At 41.2% G+C, this 23,951-nt stretch overlaps 1 protein-coding gene across 1 annotated transcript; it reads right to left on the bottom strand.

The window, feature by feature from the left end:
• Positions 1-6,989: 6,989 nt before the first annotated feature.
• Positions 6,990-21,918, bottom strand: LOC311137514 (alpha-2,8-sialyltransferase 8B-like; the record flags this gene model as incomplete). Its single annotated transcript, XM_084172041.1, has 6 exons — positions 6,990-7,275; positions 8,409-8,702; positions 17,108-17,365; positions 17,461-17,604; positions 18,169-18,225; positions 21,821-21,918. The coding sequence occupies 6 exons, from the start codon at positions 21,916-21,918 to the stop codon at positions 6,990-6,992; spliced, it is 1,137 nt and encodes a 378-aa protein (XP_084028167.1).
• Between the last annotated feature and the right edge of the window lie 2,033 nt (positions 21,919-23,951).

Below are 23,951 nucleotides of genomic sequence, written 5' to 3'. Positions count from 1 at the left end.
CCATAAAGGCCTGATTGGTGGAGTGTTGCAGAGATGGTTGTCCTTCTGGAAGGTTCTCCCATCTGTACAGAGGAACTCTGGAGCTCTGTCAGAGTGACCATCGGGTTCTTGGTCACCTCCCTGACCAAGGCCCTTTTCCCCCGATTGCTCAGTTTGGCCGGGTGGCCAGCTCTAGGAAGAGTATTGGTGGTTCCAATCTTCTTCCATTTTAGAATGATGGAGGCCACTGTGTTCTTGGGGACCTTCAATGCTGCAGAATTGTTTTGCTACACTTCCCCAGATCTGTGCCTCGACACAATCCTGTCTTGGAGCTCTACAGACAATTGCTTCGACCTCATGTCTTGGTTTTTGCTCTGACATGCACTGTCAACTGTGGGACCTTATCTAGACAGGTGTATGCCTTTCCAATTCATGTCCAATCAATTGAATTTACCACACGTGGATTCCAATGAAGTTGTAGAAACATCTCAAGGATGATCAATGGAAACAGGATGCACCTGAGCTAAATTTCGCATCTCATAGCAACGGGTCTAAATACTTATGGTATAAATAAGGTATTTCTGTTTTTTATTTGTAATACATTTTCAAAATGTTTTAAAATAAACCTGTTTTCACTTTGTCATTATGGGGTATTATGTGTAGATTGATGATGAACATTTTAATTTAATCCTTTTTAGAATAAGGCTGTAACGTAACAAAATGTGGAAAAGGTGAAGGGGTCTGAATATTTTCCGAATGCACTGTATATATGTATATTTGGATACACAAACAGTATTTCATATTTTTTTATCAATACGACCTTGCAAACATGTTTCGAGTCCCCAAGGAATAGAGACAGGGTCATTTTGCATGTACAGTGCTTTTTAATTGGACCATACCTCAGTAAATGTACACTACCCCTAAACCTAAAACCCATTGTTGAACATAAATTACCATTGAACTCAGGTGACCTTGTCTGGTTAACCAGTTTTGTTATCTGAGAGCACACTACACTATCAACTACAGTACATATAGGGGTTTTCAGGCAACGCAAATGAATTCCATTTGAGCTGCCTGATAGTCATATCCTTGTATGCAAATAATGAACTTTCTTACATTTTTCAACAAGGTTAATGTGTAGTAACCAATATTGGATAGCAGCAGCGTTTTGCATACAATCATTACAAGTACATTTTCTATTATGAATATGTATAAAAAGCATATGTTATATTTTCAGAATACAATGTATTGGTTATATTCACTGTTATTATATGTTCAAAAGTAACACCATTAGGGAACATAACACTTTCTGTTCAGTCTTCCTATGCCACATTGACAGACGGCGCATGATTTAAAGCTGTTAACTTGTTTTCCATTTAGATTGATATATTTCAGAGTCCAGCTTGGATAGCTATTTCATATTTCAGTCATCAGAGTATTTTTATTTAGATAATTTGTGTGTGATTAAGTTAGCTTCAGTTTTCAGTAATGTACAATTGGCGTTTTGTTTCTTTGATTGTATTCTTGATGTATTTGTTTTAGATATTTTGTTGCTGGAACATTTCCAACTTTATTGTCCCTCTCCTTCTCAGCAATTTATCTCTTCTACAATATCCTCTCCAAAAGGATAATAGTGTGAATGTTTTTGATCTTCAGTGCAGTGTTTGAATGTACAAGCAATTTATTTTTGGGCTTATGTCTTGAAACAATGTTCATTAGAACTTTATTGAGAACTTTTATTTGAAATTAATCATCTGGTTTAGGCAGCTTTTCCTCTTGTAAATGAAATGAAATCTGCCATGCTATATGTAGACCTTTGCTAATTGCCCTCATCCCAACTCTAAGCCAAAAAAGCCAAAGTAAGAAAACCAATGTTTAAAGCAAATTTTGTATACGCTTGGTTTTTCTGTCACAGTAAATGTAATTGTTATCAACCCACTGGCTGGCTCCATGGTTTTCCATTTATATAAAACATTAACCAAATAAAATGACTCTCCCCTACCATCAACTATTGTCACGTACGTTAAGGAACGGGACGGACCAAGGTGCAGCGTGAAAGGTGTACATGTTTATTAAAGAATAAACACACGACACAGTAACCAAAATAACAAAACTTAACCGTGACGGTCCAAAGGCTAACACACAAGCCTAAACAGGAACACAACAAGATCCCACAACACAGGCAGGAAAACTGGCTGCCTAAGTATGATCCCCAATCAGAGACAACGAGCGACAGCTGCCTCTGATTGGGAACCACACCCGGCCAAACATAGAAATACAAACCTAGAATATTCACACCCTGACCAAACTAGCTAGAGTTCTATAGGCCAGGGCGTGACAGTACCCCCCCCCCCCCCCCCCCCCCCCAAAGGTGCAGACTCTGGCTGCACAAACCTGACTGAATAGGGGAGGGTCCGGGTGGGCTTCCAGCCTCGGTGGCGGCTCTGGCTCCGGAGTGGAGCCGCTGACCGGAGCTGGCTTGGGCACCGGTGGAATGGGCACGGGTCGTGCCGGACTGGCGACGCGCACCACTGGCTTGGTGCGAGGAGCAGGAACAGGCCAGGCCGGACTGGCGACGCGCACCACTGGCTTGGTGCGAGGCGCAGGAACAGGCTGGGCCGGACTGGGAACACGCACCACTGGCTTGGTGCGAGCAGCAGGAACAAGCCGGGCCGGACTGGGAACACACACCACTGGCTTGGTGCGAGGAGCAGGAACAGTCCGGACCGGACTGGGAACACGCACCACTGGCTTGGTGCGAGGAGCAGGAACAGGCCGGGCCGGACTGGGAACACGCACCACTGTCTTGGTGCGAGAAGCAGGAACAGGCCGGGCCGGACTGGGAACACGCACCACTGGCTTGGTGCGGGGAGCAGGTACGGGGCGTACCGGACTGGGAACCGATGCTGGAGGTCTATGACTGTCTCCGTCCTTTACACTCCGCGCCCCGTCCTCCTCCAGTGAGGACTCCTCCTTGAGCCCCCACGAGTGCAGTGGTCGGGGCTCCTCTCTGTCGCTCCCCGACCACCCTTTTAGCCCCCCCAAATTTTTTTATTGGGGCTGTTTCTCCTTCTCCACCCTGATCCCTTTCAGGGCCTCCATCTGCCTTGCCAGATCCTCTCTTATCTCCCGCCAAGTCCATACTCTCTGCTCCTCCTGGGCACGCTGCTTGGTCCATTGTTGGTGGGATCTTCTGTCACGTACGTTAAGGAACGGGACGGACCAAGGTGCAGCGTGAAAGGCGTACATGTTTATTAAAGAATAAACACACGACACAGTAACCAAAATATGATCCCCAATCAGAGACAACGAGCGACAGCTGCCTCTGATTGGGAACCACACCCGGCCAAACATAGAAATACAAACCTAGAATATTCACACCCTGACCAAACTAGCTAGAGTTCTATAGGCCAGGGCGTGACAACTATCTCCTGTATTGGTCTGTCTGCTAAGACATGCCATTGTTTTTATTGAATAATTGTAGTGAAATGTGACAAATTTGTACTTGGTCTGTACACATTTTTGCTAAACCAGGGTTGTATATCAACAATACCCTCCCTTCCTCTCTTGGGACTCTGTCACCATGTTATACACCTTTCCATTAACTTTTCCTCCTTCCTGTAACATTTAAACCATTCCTGTGATACTATAGATTCACTTTCTTAGAATGAACCATTCTGTTTGAAATGAGCCTATTTCAACATATTTACAAAGGCAATTTTAGTATGGTGTCCTTCCAAAACAAAAAGCACTTTCAGATCCAACACAAGAATGTGCATCAAAGAAATTTGAACAAAAAGTTGACTGTGTGTTTCAGAGGGTGTATATATAGACTTCAGAAGGGAAAACCTCAAAATAGAATACCAAAGAATGATCAAAGAATGATCATCACATTTCGACAGAAGGATATGTGAACATGTCTTCAGTATGTCCCACAAGCTGTGATCCCAAGGCCGTTTCAGGGGTAATTCATTTAGTAGTATTGGTCACAGACCGTTTCTATTTTTGCAAAACACAGACATTCTTTTAGGAATAAATGCGTCCATTACTCTGGATGGCCCTCTGACGTCTATAGTAAGACTATATCTATGTTTAACTTAATTGGCAGCGTAATAAGAGCAACATGTAATTCTACAGAAGCATCCTGTCAAAACAACACTTTTTTTGCAGACAGATCACATGTGTGAGCGCACATGAGAGGCTGCGACTGGAGTATGCCACACTACGAATATTTTAAATACTTCTACTAACTTCTATTAACAGAGGCATGTTCCCGCCGTGGAAGTAAACATTTTCTACAGTGTTGAACATCTTGCCAAACCTTTGAAACGACTTTTAGAATTAAATATAACTTTCTTCAACACAGCTCCCATGAGCTAGAGTTGCAGATAAACATGGTAATTCTGCACAGACTGCAAAATATTTACACACATTTCATCTGAAGTCCCAGTTTTGTTAAGAAACAATTATTTCCTTGCCTGAAAGATGTTCACATTATATGTTGATAACAAGTCATCTGATGATTATGATGTCCAGTTGATGGAGATATATTCTTCTCCAACACAATACTATAAAACATTTTCACAGGAACACATTCCTACTTATTGATGATTGGGGCATTTAGTAAAACAACCACAAAACAAGCACAACCTTCTGAATAACAGCAAAGCATTAGCCAATGTCAACCCAAGTTCTTAAACACACCTATATTTGGAAATTGTCTTAAGAGGCACATTCCAAAAAATACATGGTCAAAACCTGGTTGAAGATGTTTGCTGTTCCTGTGTTAACAGTAGTGTGTGAACAGCTGGGTGTGTTCCCTGTTGGACTGTGTTATCTCTTAAACTCTTTCCATACCAGTTGAGTGCCTCTTTTCAACATTACTGCGTTACACTGCCTCAGACTGAGCACCCTAGGTAAACTAATAATAGCCAATGTCTGCCCTGGATGACTGGAGTCCTGTGGCTTGAAGAGGTTCCTCTCACAAAGCAACTGGTTGTTGTCTACAACACTTGCTGTGGCCTCTGTAGATCCTCTATAGGATCAATTTAATAAGCTGTGAAGGTGCTGAAACCATCTTGTTTCTGTTTTGATTACAAATGTTCTTTCTTTTCAACCATTTAGCCATTTCTGTGTGCAGCTATTTCTTAACTCCAAATTGAATTAAATGAATACATTCATAAGTGAACACACTATATTCAAAGACTCATTATACACCAAACTCCAAACAGAACAGAAGGAAAGAAATGCAATTATGTCTTTCCCTGTAACACAAAAACAGTTTCCATGATGAGGAAGAAGTCAAGGCAAGATAAGAAACTAGGCCTACACCTACTGCTTCAATGATCAAATTCCCAATTTAAGGTGAGAGCTCACAAACCATCACAAATATGAAAATGATCATGTAGTTGAACCCATGTTCACTAATTAAAGGTACTATAGGTAACAATTCAACAATGAACTGTCTCTTGTTGTCAAATTGACTGGGGCCAGCAAATCTTGTGTTGTCAAATTGTCTGGGGCCAGAAAATCTATTTTCAAATTGACTGGTCCGTTGTTGAATTGACAACAAGAGATTTGCTGGTCCTAGTCAATTTGACAACAAGAGACGGTCTGTCTTTTATTGATCAATAGGAAGCCTGCACCATTAGAATGCAATTTTATGTGAGCCCAATAACATTTTTGGGGAAAATATTGTAAAACACTATCATTTCACTATTACTGTAGATATAGTAAGGATTATGTATTATGATGCAATTATATTACATATAGTTCCTTTAACAAATTATTGAGGATAAATGTACTGTTCATAATTTTCCCTGTGAAGAAGTGCTTCCATCTTGTGGTTCAACCAGTGCCCTGCAGGCTGGTGTTCCTGCCTTCAATCTGTCTAATATGATGTCATGATGTCTCCAACAGTACTGATGAAGTAGATTTATCGTATAATTCAAAGGAATAATGACCAAAATGTCAGGACAAATTATTGACAACTTAGTAGTTCAATTCACATTCACAATGCCCTTGGAGGAAGTCTTTATAAAAGTTGTAATTACATTAATTTTACATGACACACTCACCATGTAAATGCAGTAACATTTTCAGTCTTCTCATTGACACAAAAGCTGTCTACCAACAGCAATTAGGTTGATTTAACAATGAACAAAGCAACAAGTGTCTGTTTTAGGTAATTTTCACAGGTTACTGTAGAAATGTTTTAAAAATTATTCACTGCTCATGTCTCTTGTAGGGCAACAATGTGAGCAAATTAGACATGCAGTATCCTACATAGTGTCATTGAACTCAACTATAGCTTCATAAAAGTGTCCTGTAACAGTTTCATACAGGAAGTATTTCCTTTGAGATGTCCGTGTCTGACAGACATCAATTGAGCAAGAGGTATTTTCCCAGAAGCGTATGGGTCATTTTGATGGCAATATACACAGAGTATACAAAACATAATTATTTCCATGACAGACTGACTAGGTGATTCCAGGTGAAAGCTATGATCCCTTATTGATGTCACTTGTTAAATCCACTTAAATACGTGTAGATGAAGGGGAGGTGACAGGTTAAATTATTTTTAAGCCTTGAGACAATTGAGCCATGGATTGTGTATGTGTGCCATTCAGAGGGTGAATGGGCAAGACAAACAATGTAAGTGCCTTTGAATGGGGTATGGTAGTAGGTGCCAGGCGCACCGGTTTATGCCAAGAACTTCAACACTGCTGGGTTTTTCATGCTCAACAGTTTTCCTTGTGTATCAAGAATGGTCCACCACCAAAAGGACATCCAGCCAACTTGACACAATTGTAGGAAGCATTGGAGTCAACATGGGCCAGCATCCCTGTGGAATGCTTTCGACACCTTGTAGAGTGCATGCCCAGACTAATTGAGGCTTTTCTGAGGGCAAAAGTGGGATGGGGGGGGGGGGGGTTGGGTGCAACTCAATATTAGGAAGGTGTTCCTAATGTTTGGTATACTCAGTGTACATTCCTTGCTGCTTTTTTAGATTACATTCCTGCATCACAAGAGCCAGTGTTGAGCCGCAGCGCCCCCTGTCTGTGGAGTGAACTCAGTGTCCTGAACTCCAGTGGCATAGTATGTGGACTGGCATGGGATGTGTACTCGTAGGTCAGAGTGTCATAGTAATGGTACTTGACTGGTATCCCCTGTGAATCCCGAGGGAAAGGCCAGAAGCCGTACAGGTGGATCTCCTCACAGAAGCGGGTGGCCATGGTGTACATCAGCAGACCAGTGGTGGGTCTCTTGATCTGGACGTTGTTAGTCAGCCAATACCTGACGAGGAAGAATGAAGAGGGAGAGTAAACAATCAAAAGGTCTTTCATGGCACCCAAGAGACCTGACATCTGAGAAAGAAATCTCAGATGTCTTAAGAAGAATGTATAAAAATCTTAAGAATGTTTGTTTTAGGCTAGAGCTATTTCTTTATCAGTCAGTGTTCAAAATGTTCCTTAATATCTGAAAAATTATCTATAGAAACTATGAAACTAGCATACACTTGTAAAGACGCCACAGTCCTATGATGGGTAACACATTGCAATAATACATTAGTGCTAAAGACTATCTGGTAGACTTCATCCCTGATAAAGAGGATGAGTGCATTGAAGCCAATTTCCATTAGAAAGCACTGAACACTCTGCATTCTTAGCTCTACAATGGCAGTCCACTCACCCTTGAATAAGCCCCTACAATAAGCACCCTTCCCTCCCTATGTGGTGGCTTTCACTCAGATTTCTGGGTGGATACATGCTTAGGGGCCAGTGGGCTCGAGTAGAGGAGCTGAATTGTGATAAGACAGAGGGGTCTGGGGCCTGCAGTAACAAAGCAAGCCCCATCTGGTCCTCTCACTCACAGCCTGGTCTACCAGGACCTATAGATACTCTCCTAGCAGTGGACTCTCTGGACTAGCAGGAGGTCAATGGTGGAGCCAAAGGATGATCTATTTAAAGGGCATCTTGTGCTCAGAGAAGCAGAAGCCCGGGGGAAAGTATTCAGTTTGGCATACTGAGCATTTATCAAAAACCACTATAGCTAAAATGTCATAGACATGCACTGCATTTCATTAGCGTTTTCCCTGCATTTCAAAACATGTATTGCCCTTTCAGAGAAGATTCCAGGCTTTTTGCCTAACTATACTACAGAAAATACCAGCCCTGCTGATCCTGGCTAACTGTCCTCCTCCTTCAAATCCAACAGCAGGCTGAGAGACCAGCAGCAGTAAACAGCAGTAAGTTGGTCACCAACGGCCTGTTGAGTAGCTCTAATGCTGTGTTTAAAAATAGCAGGGGACCTGTGAACTGCTACTAGATTAGTGGCTACCAGGCCCTGGATTGAGGAGTTCACAGGTGTACAGACAGAATACATGCTGCAGTGTCACAAAGGGCACATGTGTTCCCTCCTTGTTTTACCCTCTGACAGCATGGAGAAGGCGCAGTGAGGGGAAGGCGGTGTGCACATCCACCGTGTGCAGCAGGATGAGACGGATGGCCCACTCCACCCTCTCCTCTCCTCCCTTGGCCATGAAGGCTGGGATCCACAGTACGCTGCCGCTGAGGCCCCGGAGCCGCTGCAGGAAGCGCTCCCTCCACTGCTCACTGGCTAGGTCATGGAAGGCCCGCTGAACCACCGACGGGTTCATGGTCACCAGATTGGTGCGCCGCCCCACATCCCCAGCATACTCCTCCACTGGCGCCAGGTTACATCTGCAAAGAGACATGCATATAAATTATTATGCTATCACTTAATCCATTTGATTAGTCTGCCAGAAATATTGAGGTCAAACCCCAGAAGTCATAAATTGGCCATATCCTACTGTCCTCCAGAAACTAAACTCTAAACTCCACATACACTCATTTAGGTAGCTTAGACATTGTTCAACATGCATTAGGGACATAATCAGTCATCTAAAAATAACTCCATACCAAACACACCTAGCACAGGGTTGAAAACCTTAATGAATGTATTCCATGTCATGCTGCTGTGTATTGGTATGGTGTCCAAGGAAAGTTACTTGACTGACCTCAGTAAAAGTGATTACTATACAGTACCAATGCACAGAGAGATAATGACCTAAAATGAAATAAAATGTCCTCTATCTATGAAAGTAGAATATGAGGCTACTGTGAGGCCAGAGGTGGGTGGAGCTGAGCACTGCTGTGAGTAGCGACATTATCTCCCTACCTGAATACCTCAGCAAATCCCTCATCACTCCCTCCCAGCTAACTGCCCTTGCTAAGCCATGTCTTTCTCTGCCAACTCATCCTGACCTGTCTTGCAATTTCCCTGTTTATCTGACACTCCAGCAGAAAGGGGGTTGGGGATTTACTCTTCAACCATAGATGGGTCGTTCCACGAAATTAGTGCCTTTTGCGTCCATTTGATAATGTATTAATTTTTTTGTACTTTTACCCCTTTTTCTCCCCAATTTTTGTGATATCCAATTGGTAGTTACAGTCTTGTCCTATCGCTGCAACTCCCCTACGGACTCGGGAGAGGCGAAGGTCGAGGGCCATGCGTCCTCCGATACAAAACCCTGCCAAGCCGCACTGCTACTTGACACACTGCTAGTTTAACCCGGAAGCCAGCCGCACCAATGTGTCGGAGGAAACACCGTCCAGCTGGTGACCGAAGTCAGCTTGCACCCAGCCTGACACAAGGAGTCACTAGAGAGCGATGGGACAAGGAAATCCCGGCCAGCCAACCCCTCCCCTAACCCGGATGACGCTGGGCCAATTGTGCGCCGCCACGACCGACTGTGAAACAGCCTGGGATCGAACCCGGGTCTGTAGTGTTGCCTCAAGCACTGCGATGCAGTGCCTTAGACCGCTGCGCCACTCAGAAGGTGTTCCTTTGATATTTTAAGTAGAAATTGTGAACCTGTTATATTAATTCAATAAATCTGATTTTTTTTTTATATGATTAAAGGCTTGCTAAAGTGCCACAATTCAGCATTTTGACATGTCCCTTCATCAACCCTGTGTCACTCCTAGGAACATTTCCACTCACTTAATACAGAAATGTCTCCAAGTTTCACCATCATTGTAAAGCCCTAGTTATTTTGTTTCTTTGACAAAGTCAGTTCTGAAGAGTATTATTTATTTCATGTGATTTGTGATTCATTTATGTCTGTCCCTCATTTTAAGGTCAACCCTGTTACGTGAACTAAACTCTTGTTTTAATATGGTGAAAGTATTCCTTTTTAAATATTTTATTCAAAAGAAACATTGAACATTTAATAGTCAAATCATAGTGTAAAAGCAAATGAGCTGGTTCTCCTCTTTTCTGAAATTTTCTATTGTTTTGTGGTGAAAAACAACGCGGGTCGAGCAAAACACATCAACCCTGTTACCCATAGATAGACAGGCTAGAAGTGTTACAGCAAATTCAATTTTTTGTGAAGCAATTGAATACAAGCTTCACAAAAAAAATGAATTTGCTGTAACACTTCTAGCCTGTCTATCTATGGGTAACAGGGTTGATGTGTTTTGCTCGACCCGCTTAGTTTTTCACCACAAAACAACAGAAAATGTCAGAAAAGAGGAGAACCAGCTCATTTGCTTTCCATTCCCCGTGTTACATGGGGATTTATGGCTGATTTTAAGATGAAATCGTCAACCCTATTACAGTCAAACCTGTTACTTTATTTGGTTCTTAATAGGCACTTATTATAGCCTTTTTTTTTTTTACTTCTTGAGATGGGATAACTTGTTTTTTATTAATTGAAGAAGTGCTCTTTATGACAGAATTTTTTTGACCAAGTTACACTTCTCAAAAGATACCGAATTGGTGGAACGACCCAGAGGCATATGGCTCTCAGTGGCGTGTATTCATGGTTGCCAAAAAACATCTAAAATAATGTATCTTTCGTCTCTCTGTGTTTCAAAAATGTTCTTCAATTCGCAAGAGGCTGAATGTACACTACCAGTCAAAAGTTTGGACACACCTACTCATTCAAGGGTTTTTCTTTATTTTTTTTATTTGTTACATTGTAGAATAATAGTGAAGACATCAAAACTATGAAATAACACATATGGAATCATGTAGTAACCAAAAAAGTGTTAAACAAATCAAAATATATTTTATATTTGAGATTCTTCAAATAGCCACCCTTTGCCTTGATGACAGCTTTGCACACTCTTGGCATTCTCTCAACTAATGCATTTCAATTAACAGGTGTGCCTTCTTAAATGTTAATTTGTGGAATTTATTTCCTTCTTAATGCGTTTGAGCCAATCAGTTGTGTTGTGACAAGGTAGGGGTGGTGTACAAAAGATAGCCCTATTTGGTAAAAGACCATATTATTAAGCAAAGAGAAATGACAGTCCATCATTACTTTAAGACATGAAGGTCAGTCAATATGCAGTCGCAAAAACCATCAAGCGCTATGATGAAACTAGCTCTCATGAGGACCGTCACAGGAATGGAAGACCCAGAGTTACCTCTGCTGCAGAGGACAAGTTCATTAGAGTTACCAGCCTCAGAAATTGTAGCCCAAATAAATGCTTCACAGAGTTCAAGTCACAGACACATCTCAACATCAACTGTTCAGAGGAGACTGTGTGAATCAGGCCTTCATGGTCGAATTGCTGCAAAGAAACCACTACTAAAGGACACCAATAATAAGAAGGGACCTGCTTCGGCCAAGAAACACGAGCAATGGACATTAGACCGGTGGAAATGTGTCCTTTGGTCTGGAGTCCAAATTGGAGATTTTTGGTATCAACCGCCGTGTCTTTGTGAGACGCGGTGTGGGTGAACGGATGATCTCCGCATGTGTAGTTCCCACCGTAAAGCATGGAGGAGGAGGTGTTACGGTGTGGGGGTGCTTTGCTGCTGTGATTTATTTAGAATTCAAGGCACACTTAACCAGCATGGCTACCACAGTATTCTGCAGCGATATGCCATCCCATCTGGTTTGGGCTTAGTGGGACTATCATTTGTTTTTCAACAGGACAATGACCCAACACATCTCCAGGCTGTGTAAGGGCTATTTTACCAAGAAGGAGAGTGATGGAGTGTTGCATCAGATGACCTGGCCTCCACAATCCCCTGACCTCAACCCAATTGAGATGGTTTGGGATGAGTCAGACGGCAGAGTGAAGGAAAAGCAGCCAACAAGTCCTCAGCATATGTGGGAACTCCTTCAAAACTGTTGGAAAAGCATTCCAGGTGAGAGGAGGATGGCATTGGCGTTTCTCTACAAGTAGGGCGAGTCAACATGTTGTTACTGTATTAGACTAAGCATAAGTGATTTGATGATGTTGAAATTATTAAGTTGAAATGGTGCTGGAATAGTGGAGGCAGCTCCTGTTTTCTTTGCGACTTGCGGTAACTCTCCGTGGTTCTAAATCAATAGTTATTAGTGGTCCAAAAATGTTGGAAACATTAACTTGTTGAGCATGCTGTAGGTCATGTAACTGTTTGCTACATGCAATATGCTTTGTGGACTTCACCGGACAGAGGTTGCTCTTCGGTTTTGTGATGAAACAAAGGTGTGGTTTAATTTATTATTCTTATTGTCTCGGCCTTAGGCCTACAGTTGAAGTCGGAAGTTTACATCCACCTTAGCCAAATACATTTAAACTCAGTTTTTCACAATTCCTGACATTTAATCCTAGTAAAAAATTCCCTGTCTTAGGTCTGTTAGGATCACCACTTTATTTTAAGAATGTGAAATGTCAGAATAATAGTAGAGAGAATGATCTATTTCAGCTTTTATTTCATTCATCACATTCCCAGTGGGTCAGAAATGTAAATACACTCAATTAATATTTGGTAGCATTGCCTTTAAATTGTTTAACTTCGGTCAAATGTTTCGGGTAGCCTTCCACAAGCTCCTCACAATAAGTTGGGTGAATTTTGGCCCATTCCTCCTGACAGAGCTGATGTGACTGAGTCAGGTTTGTAGGCCTCCTTGCTCGCACATGCTTTTTTATTTCTGCCCACAAATGTTCTATAGGATTGAGGTCAGGGCTTTGTGATGGCCACTCCAATACCTTGACTTTGTTGTCCTTAAGCCATTTTGCCACAACTTTGGAGTATGCTTGGGGTCATTGTCCATTTGGAAGACCCATTTGCGACCAAGCTTTAACTTCCTGACTGATGCCTTGAGATGTTGCTTCAATACAGTGGGGAAAAAATGTATTTAGTCAGCCACCAATTGTGCAAGTTCTCCCACTTAAAAAGATGAGAGAGGCCTGTAATTTGCATCATAGGTACACGTCAACTATGACAGACAAAATGAGAAAAAAAATCCAGAAAATCACATTGTAGGATTTGTAATGAATTTATTTGCAAATTATGGTGGAAAATAAGTATTTGGTCAATAACAAAAGTTTCTCAATACTTTGTTATATACCCTTTGTTGGCAATGACACAGGTCAAACGTTTTCTGTAAGTCTTCACAAGGTTTTCACACACTGTTGCTGGTATTTTGGCCCATTCCTCCATGCAGATCTCCTCTAGAGAAGTGATGTTTTGGGGCTGTCGCTGGGCAACACAGACTTTCAACTCCCTCCAAAGATTTTCTATGGGGTTGAGATCTGGAGACTGGCTAGGCCACTCCAGAACCTTGAAATGCTTCTTACGAAGCCACTCCTTCGTTGCCCGGGCGGTGTGTTTGGGATCATTGTCATGCTGAAAGACTCAGCCACGTTTCATCTTCAATGCCCTTGCTGATGGAAGGAGGTTTTCACTCAAAATCTCACGATACATGGCCCCATTCATTCTTTCCTTTACACGGATCAGTCGTCTTGGTCCCTTTGCAGAAAAACAGCCCCAAAGCATGATGTTTCCACCCCCATGCTTCACAGTAGGTATGGTGTTCTTTGGATGCAACTCAGCATTCTTTGTCCTCCAAACACGACGAGTTGAGTTTTTACCAAAAAGTTCTATTTTGGTTTCATCTGACCATATGACATTCTCCCAATCCTCTTCTGGATCATCCAAATGCACTCTAGCAAACTTCAGACGGGCCTGGACATGTACTGGCTTAAGCAGGGGGACACGTCTGGCACTGCAGGATTTGAGTCCCTGGCGGCGTAGTGTGTTACTGATGGTAGGCTTTGTTACTTTGGTCCCAGCTCTCTGCAGGTCATTCACTAGGTCCCCCCGTGTGGTTCTGGGATTTTTGCTCACCGTTCTTGTGATCATTTTCACCCCACGGGGTGAGATCTTGCGTGGAGCCCCAGATCGAGGGAGATTATCAGTGGTCTTGTATGTCTTCCATTTCCTAATAATTGCTCCCACAGTTGATTTCTTCAAACCAAGCTGCTTACCTATTGCAGATTCAGTCTTCCCAGCCTGGTGCAGGTCTACAATTTTGTTTCTGGTGTCCTTTGACAGCTCTTTGGTCTTGGCCATAGTGGAGTTTGGAGTGTGACTGTTTGAGGTTGTGGACAGGTGTCTTTTATACTGATAACAAGTTCAAACAGGTGCCATTAATACAGGTAACGAGTGGAGGACAGAGGAGCCTCTTAAAGAAGAAGTTACAGGTCTGTGAGAGCCAGAAATCTTGCTTGTTTGTAGGTGACCAAATACTTATTTTCCACCATAATTTGCAAATAAATTCATTAAAAAATCCTACAATGTGATTTTCTGGATTTTTTTTCCAAATTTTGTCTGTCATAGTTGATGTGTACCTATGATGAAAATTACAGGCCTCTCTCATCTTTTTAAGTGGGAGAACTTGCACAATTGGTGGCTGACTAAATACTTTTTTCCCCCACTGTATATCCACATAATTTTCCTTCCTCATGATGCCATCTATTTTGTGAAGTGCACCAGTCCCTCCTGCAGCAAAGCACCCCCACAGCATGATGATGGCACCCCCCTGCTTCATGGTTGGGATGGTGTTCTTCAGCTTGCAAGCCCCCCTCCCCCCTTTTCCTCCAAACATAACGATGGCCATTATGGACAAACAGTTCTATTTTTGTTTCATCAGACCAGAGGACATTTCTCCAAAAAGTACAATCTTTGTCCCCATGTGCAGTTGCAAACCGTAGTGGCTTTTTTATGGCGGTTTTGGAGCAGTGGCTTCTTCCTTGCTCAGCGGCCTTTCAGGTTATGATATAGGACTTGTTTTACTGTGGATATAGATACTTTTGTACCTGTTTCCTCCAGCATCTTCACAAGGTCCTTTGCTGTTGTTCTGGGAATTATTTGCACTTTTCGCACCAAAGTACGTTAATCTCTAGGAGACAGAACGCGTCTCCTTCCTGAGCGGTATGATGGCTGCGTGGTCCCATGGTGTTTATATTTGCGTACTATTGTTTGTACAGATGAATGTGGTACCTTCAGGCGTTTGGAAATTGCTCCCAAGGATGAAACAGACTTGTGGAGGTCTACAATTCTTTTTCTGAGGTCTTGGCTGATTTCTTTTGATTTTCCCATGATGTCAAGCAAAGAGGCACTGAGTTTGAAGGTAGGCATTGAAACACATCCAAAAGGTACACCTCCAATTGCCTCAAATGATGTCAATTAGCCTATCAGAAGCTTCTAAAGCCATGACATCATTTTCTGGAATTGTCCAAGCTGTCGTAGCCGGCCGCGACCGGGAGACCCATGGGGCGGCGCACAATTGGTCCAGCGTCGTCCAGGGTAGGGGAGGGAATGGCCGGCTGGGATGTAGCTCAGTTGGTAGAGCATGGCGTTTGCAACGCCAGGGTTGTGGGTTCGATTCCCACGGGGGGCCAGTATGAAAAATAAAAATAATGTATGCACTCACTAACTGTAAGTCGCTCTGGATAAGAGCATCTGCTAAATGACTAAAAATTTAAAAAATATGTAAATGTAAAATGTTTAAAGGCACAGTCAACTTAGTGTATGTAAACTTCTGACCCACTGGAATTGTGATACAGTGAATTATAGGTGAAATAATCTGTCTGTAAACAATTGTTGGAAAAATTACTTGTGTCATGCACAAAGTAGATGTCCTAACCGACTTGCCAAAACTATAGTTTGCTAACAAAAAATGTGTGGAGTGGTTGAAAAATGAGTTTTAACGACTCGAACCTAAGTGTATGTAAACTTCCGACTTCAACTGTATATATCATGGTGGCAAGGCATATGAACTAACAGGTTATAGAGCAAACAACGCAATTATCACGTCACATAGGTTGTAATATGGCTTTTTTTCTGACTTGGCTTCTCCAGTGATTTTACCGACACATCTCTACTGATGGTTCTGCATATCCAGAGGATGGTAGATCAATGACACAAAGGCCCTGTAATAACAGCAGCGGCAGCAGCTGAAGTTACACAAGGAGGATGGGGAAAAATCCCATCCCAATGTGATTAGTCCCAATTATTGTCCAGGAATCAAAAGATCAGAGATATGCTATGATTCCCCATCCAAACAATCCATGTACTATTGATAGGGTTTCACATATTTCCCAATTCCCATTAGTTAGTTCAGATACCTTTCTCTTCATCATAATCACAATGCCTTGCTGTACTGGGGACACAGTAAGGCAAACTGGATTTCTTCCCCCTGTAACATTGCAATGCATATCTGTACTTTGTTGTTACTGACAGACAAACCGGTGAGTAGCAATAAATAACCCACTCACAGAAAGTTGTTTGCTGACACACTAGCACAGAGCAGCATTGACGGATGGTTTCAGACAGACATTCTCCCCTGGTAAATGAGTGTAGCAGTCCTAGGAATTAATGGCAGTGCTTCTCTAAAGCACCTCATTACATTTTGGGTAGATAGCAGTAGCTTTTTAAAATGTCACATTTACCCAGCAGATATTTAATTGCTGTAAGTATTGCTGCTCATTTCTAAAAGCCTGCAAATCATCAAACAAACTTGAAGGTAAAAAAAGTAGCAGGTATTTCAAAGGTGTGGACAATGTGTGTTCTAGCACAGTGTTCAATCCAAGGGACTGTACTTACATAAAAGTTAGATGAGTATAAAGATGAATAGTGCTTTATAGAGAGTGCCTCATTGCTATCCTGAATATTTCCCTGCAAATGCAGCGATAAATTAACAAATATTTCCCATTTATACAAGAAGATTGCTTGATTAAATGGAGATGCCTTAACGCACTACTGAAAATCACCTGTATCAATTCAATTTATGGAATAGCTGTTATGGGAACCTCACCTGATAACAAAGTCATGGGAGTCTATCTCTGGCCCACAGCTGCTGTTGAGTAGGATCCCAGAGTTCCCTACGATGGCACAGCGTCTGTGGTGCTGGTTCTTCATGGGGGACGCAGTGGGTAGCAACCGGTACAGGTTCTCTGAGATGTTGGTAGTGCTCTGACGGTCAAAGATGTAGTGGATGACATCTCCAGGTTTCAATGTGCCTTTCAGAATAGAGATGTCCCTCTCTGGGTCAAAGAACCTCAGGATGTTCTTCCTATAGAAGGAAGAAAGTAATCCATGAAGGAATACCCAGTTTATGGGAGTGTGAGACCTAATGGAGACCAATACAGAAGAGGATTGTAGGCCTACCTGATGAGGCTGGAGAGGGTTCTGTTGAAGGTCCAGTTATCTGAAGAGAGCCTGGTGGTATTATTCAAACCTGAAGGAGAAGCAGGGCTCTTGTCCTCCCCTTCACTGATTAAAGGTGTAGGATTGGCTTTCACTGCTACATTTCTACAACAGGACAGCAAGGCATCCATTAGAAATGAAAGGCAACATGACTTTGATACATGTGATATGAGAACTCCTATCATCACTTGAAAAAGCAGTGTGAATGAACAACCATGTACTGTGTGTAAAGCCATCCAATGTGTAATGAAAGCCATATAGTCAATTTCATGCTTTTGTTAATTAGATACTTATTTTCAAACCCCAGGGAAGTTCTATGTTTCTATCACTTGTACATCAATTGTGTGATTTATCAATTATTTTAATTAGATACACACAATTCTGTAATCCATGCAGCTTTCCCAAATCCCATAGGTCTTACATGTTTCTATGGAAACAAGCAAATTCATGTTTTTTATTAGGTTTCTTTCTCTTGCTTTAGGGCAAAACCCAAACAGAGGATAATGAAACTGCTGATATGTTCATGTGTATTAAGTCTGTTAATTATTTTACATGTCTGCAAGCATATGAGCTCAGAATGGGAAGCAAATAAAAGGCTAGAATAACAGAATTGATGAGTATTATAAAACCAGAAGGCAATTGAAGAAGGAGCAGATCAGCCTGACAAACCTGTTGGGCTTGGGGATGAGGCTGTGCAAGTACAATGTTCTGGAACCTCCAATATTCCTAGACCAAGAAAAAAGTTATTATAGCCACCATCAGAATAATTCATAATATTATTGTCAGATGAATGGAATCGTGCAGAACATGAAGTGTGAGGGGCAAGAGGTGGTTTAATCAAATTCCAGGCATCACATATAACTCAGGCTGTCAGAATATGGTATCCATGACTATGCTCTTAATGTGTATCCAGATGAGCAGTAGGCTCATCACATTGACGTGAACGTGAAGGAGAAGAGCATGCATCAAAACGCAGTCAGACCGTGAAACAGAACAGCTATTACGTTGGTGTAACACTGAAACATGTGTGCTGAAGGCCATTCATGTCGTTAAAGAAGCATGTGAGCAAAACGTGTCATATGATCCCTGGTAGAGCTGGGTACCTCAATGTCTCAGGTGTCTTATGAATATACCTGAGGGGAAAAACAGGACATGCCAACTGATCTACCAATCTGACTGTTACCGGTGCTTGTGAGTTTGGATAAAGAGGTGTAGTTGGTCAACATTGCTTAAACATCCTCTATAAATATTGTATAGATCAACCTGAATTGTATATCATCGGTACACTATGAGTAGCATGGACTACTGCTCAAGATAAACTACATAATTATTGCCTTTTATGACCGCAACATAAATTTATTAAAGAAAATTCTATTAAGTTGGCTAACATATCTGCTTCAAAGTCCCAACTCTCACGGGGTGTGTAAAACTATAAAGCACCAGCAATTAAATTAGAGCAAGCACACAGTACCATAATACTACGGCTCAATTATGTCCAAAAGGAGGTTGCAAATGGAGTGTGTCTCAATTAAGTATGTACAATTGCATCTTGTGTTAGTTATTACAGAGGCAAGGAGAATCACTAATATGCCAGGCAGCGGACAAGGAGCCAGGAGCATTCAGTCTGCTCAAATGAAGGTGACAGGCCTAGCTGTGCTATCTGGGGAGCAACACAACTATTCTATTGTTCTTGGAGTGGAGAGATGTACCAATATAGGCAAGCTCCTTCATGAAACAAACTCATTCATAGGTTATTACTATGTAATTACCTTATACACATGATTATTATTGTGTAATTACCACCATCAATTTGTAATAAATACCTGGTCATCTCTCTACCGTAAAATAAAGTGCTACAGTACCAACTGTACCAGCTACTTAACATTTACAGCCACAAGAAGCTCGAGTCTTGTGCAATCAGAAGGCAGAACTGTATCTTCCAAGCTTCAAGAGTTGTATTTGTGTAAGATAGAGGATTTCTGATGCAGGGCTCAGTTATGTCTGGAGAAAGGCAAACTGTTTATTTAGTCTCCAGTCTGTTGCTCTCTCAGTAACAAATCAAACAGTAATCTCCTATCCACACATCCACCCACCAAACAGCCCTCTATACCATAACATGACTGGAGCTGGAGTGCAAACAGGATACACTGAAGTGTTGAACAAAACCACCAAGCGCATGCCATTTGTCAAGAAGCCCTGTGGTGCCTCAACTCAGCCTGATGATGCAATTGATTCAAGGTTTGATGTGGAAAGCAAAATGGGCTTCCAATTATTGGACTGGTTCCTTTTGATACAATGGCCTGGTCTATTGTGTTAGTACCTCTTCTAAAATAGTGACTATACACACTGTTTTTATTATGAAAATGCAATAGAATTAGAGCAAAATCCAGTTGACACAGCTGTTAGACAGTACATGTCACGCCCTGGCTCTGGGGACTCTTAAATGTTGAGCCAGGGTGTGTAGTTTCTATGTTGTGTTTTCTATGTTTAGTTTCTAGATCGTTTAGATCTATGTTGGCCAGGGTGGTTCCCAATCAGAGGCAGCTGTAGCTCGTTGTCTCTGATTGGGGACCATACTTAGGTAGCCTGTTGGCACTAGTGGGTTGTGGGATCTTGTTCCGTGTAAGGTATGTTGTTTGTGTGCTACCTTGGACTTCACGTTTCGTTTGTTGTTTTGGTTGTGTGTTTATTCGTTAAATAAACATGTTGGCATATCACGCTGCGCCTTGGTCCTTCTCGTTCGTAAACGATCGTGACAGTACAGTATTCTTCTCTGAAGAGAGTTAACAGTGTAGAGTTACACTTGAAACTATCTGATTACCAGTCCATTCTCTCCATTCTAGGTAGCCTACTTTTGATTACATTTTACATTTTAGTCATTTAGCAGACGCTCTTATCCAGAGCGACTTACAGTTAGTGAGTGCATACATTTTTCATACATATTTTTTGATCCCATGTGTTAGGACTACCCTAGTTTTGTAGGAATTATTCCATCCATGCACCCCATAAGTAAAGTGCCAAGATTACACACGCACACACACACACACACACACACACACACACACACACACACACACACACACACACACACACACACACACACACACACACACACACACACACACACACACACACCTAGGATCTACTATATAATGCATGGAGGCTACACTGCAGACAAATTGGTCTTTGTAGATCCAGGTATAGAGCGTCTGTTGAACATATGTCGTCAATTGCATTAGGCTATTATACTGAGATATCACAAACAAAGGGAAAGCTAAAGTGAAAGGTTCGATTAAAAATGCAAGACTAGATGTACAGTAAAGAAATAGGAGTAGAACGTATCAATACATGCACAGGGGTTTGTAACATTGAAATAGACACAAATTAAGAGTTTATTTCCAAAACGCTATATCCCCCAATTCTTCACATTTGTGTTTTTTTAACAGAAATGATTGCTCGTGTGTGTAAAATATTACTGTTCTCAGATGTTTTATTCATAGATTTTAAATGTGTATAATTGTATTTTTTGTTGTTGCAAAACGCTATATATCCATTGTTTAGCTGAAATTGAATGTTTGTATCCTGAATATTTGACTGTGATACTTTATGTGGTTGTCTCACCTAGCTATTTTAAGATGAATCCACTTACTGTAAGGTGTCCTGGATAAGAGCATCTGCTAAATGACAAAAATTTCAAATGTAAATGTTTTACATACAGATCTCATATTACTGTATTATTATAAAAAATAATAAGAGTATTGATGTCACAAATGTAGCCTATCATTTGGTACATTTATTTGTTTAAATGTAGTTATTTGTTACATTTGACTGTGTAAAACCTAGCAGTACTACTTATTTATTTGAGAGTTAGGCTGATATATAGCATTTTGCAAAAAAAAACATGATAATCTGAAATGAAACCATCAAGCAATAGATTTTAAACAAATACATGTCTGTCATTGAACAACCCCATACCATGATTAGACAGTGAAAAAACACACATTAATCTCTTTCATAATATCTTTAAACAATAAAAGCTAATTTACCAACGTTTCAGAAAATGTATAGCGTGTTTGGAATGAAACTCTGCAAATGTATCCCAACTGCCTGCAGCCTACTGGAGAAATGTTAATGTTAGAGGAGCACTCAATGTCTTCTAAAGTTCTACTGAATGAGTGAAGATAACGCAGAATCTAACATAATTTGAACATGAACATAAGATTAAATTCCTTTGAATAATGCATTTTCAGATCTAGATAACACGTGTATTGTGCAACAGAATTCATGAACAAAACGAATCAGAAAGCACCGCTATACTTACGCAATTTCTTCCTCGATTTCAGCAATATCAGCAATGATCAGAAATATGACCAGCAGTGTTACAATTCCAAACATCACCGTTCGGAATTCTAACTGCATGACTGAGAAGGCTGCAGAACTAATCCAAGCGACGCTCAAAAATCTAAATCGATTGATACATTATCCTTTTAATCTCTGAAATTTATAGATTTTACTCAATTAAACTAAATTACGTCAACCAATATTCTTCAACGTTAATCTTGAACGAAGACCATTTGTCTCGGAACAAATCCCAGGTTGATATATTTTTATAACGTATTTTTTTCTCTCCCTTTTTCGCAACCGCAGCAGCACTGCTTTCATTCTCACCTCAATTCCCCAGTCAAACTTTGAAAGCTTGTGGTTGAAACTACATTGCGATTGAGATACGAACAATATGGAAAAGACCATAAACCTTAAAGGTACAGGCACTTTATGGCTTTCTACGGTAGGGTAGCCTAAGGCTGCTCTTGGAGGCTTTAGGCTGCTATTGGCTACTATCTATTACCTTTGTCTGATCATCATTGAATTGGGACTCAATATTGTTGCAGGACTTTGATAACCAGGATCAAGGGACCACCTGGCATTAATAGACTAACATATGTCATCAAATTAATATTCACCTTCTATATTCAACCATTCATCATGTGAATAGCATTATAATAGACACATAATAATATAATATGTCATTACTGCCTTTGTGAGCTCAGGTTTGTTGAGATAATGTAAAAAATAATAATCTCATTTTGTATCATAAAGAGGTTTATTAGGTAGCCTTCTGGTGTCATCATATCATAAATTGTCCTTTGAATAGCTTTCTGTCCTGTCTGAGTCTTATTACTGGCCTCGCTCCAATATGATCAATGCAAAACCTTTCAGCTTTCAACTGCATGGTTGTCTTGTCTTATTTATAGTCATGTTGAGTCGGTAAAAATTGTCAGGCAGATGGATGGGTGAGGGATTGAAGACCTAAGAGAGGAATTAAATAGAGCAGGTTCTCAGATCATAAACATTTGCATATACATTTTGCCACTTTACTGGCTCAGCGTACTGGTACTCTTTATTTTATTTATTTCATAAACCAATGGTGCTCTTTCAGCACAGCATTCCAATAAATCTGTAAAGTGACATTGGAAATGGAATGCTCCATAAAACCTTTTAAGGATTTTGTTGCATGGAGTGATATGGGTTGTATGGGCAGTGGTACTGAGGTAAATGCATATGATTTTCTACAACTGTGAGTCAGCACATACACATCCTGCAAAGTATTTCTAAAAGACTGACAAAAAGTGTCTCCAAATTATTCAAAACTTTCAGCATTCTGATATTAGCAGACAGCCTGTCAATACTGCACCACGTCCGTTTCTCTGTCTGGTTTTGCTTCAAGTCCACCACTTTGAACACAAACAATATAAGATATTCAGCTGTTGTCTGTTATGCAGTGGGAATAACAACACTGACCTTGATTTAAAGTCAGTTATAAAATATATTATTTTTCATCCTGTCATAAGAATAAGGACAAAAAAATCAATTGACATGTAAAATGCACAATCACTCAAGCCGAGCCTGGTTGATTCTTCAACAGCACCTACTTGGCAGACTCCCAAACAACACTTTTAGAGTGATCAGTTTGTATGCATCAAAGTCAAGAGCAGGTATTGGGTAGCAATCAGGGTTGTTGGGGGGAGTAACTGTTGGGGAGTAATTGTTTGCGGAGTTATTCTAAGCAAGAAAGTAATCTCAAGTTGTCACGATCGTCGTAATAAGTGGACCAAGGCGCAGCGTGATATGCGTACATCTTTTAATTAGTACTTTACCACTATGAACAAAACAACAAAACGAAACGTGAAGTCCTCGGTCATAAAACACAAACCTACACGGAACAAGATCCCACAAATGACAAGTGCACAACAGGCTGCCTAAGTATGGTTCCCAATCAGAGACAACAAGACACAGCTGCCTCCGATTGGGAACCACCCCGGCCAACACAGAAACACACGATCTAGAAAAGAACACATAGAAAACAAAACATAGACACTACACATATAAACTAACACCCTGGCTCAACATATAAGAGTCCCCAGAGCCAGGGCGTGACACAAGTTTGTTGTATA

The sequence above is a fragment of the Coregonus lavaretus genome (genome assembly GCF_964263955.1).
Source record: "Coregonus lavaretus genome assembly, chromosome: 11".
Classification (NCBI taxonomy): domain Eukaryota; kingdom Metazoa; phylum Chordata; class Actinopteri; order Salmoniformes; family Salmonidae; genus Coregonus; species Coregonus lavaretus.
Note: the sequence above shows the minus strand (reverse complement) of the source record. Positions and strands in the feature narration are given on the sequence as shown.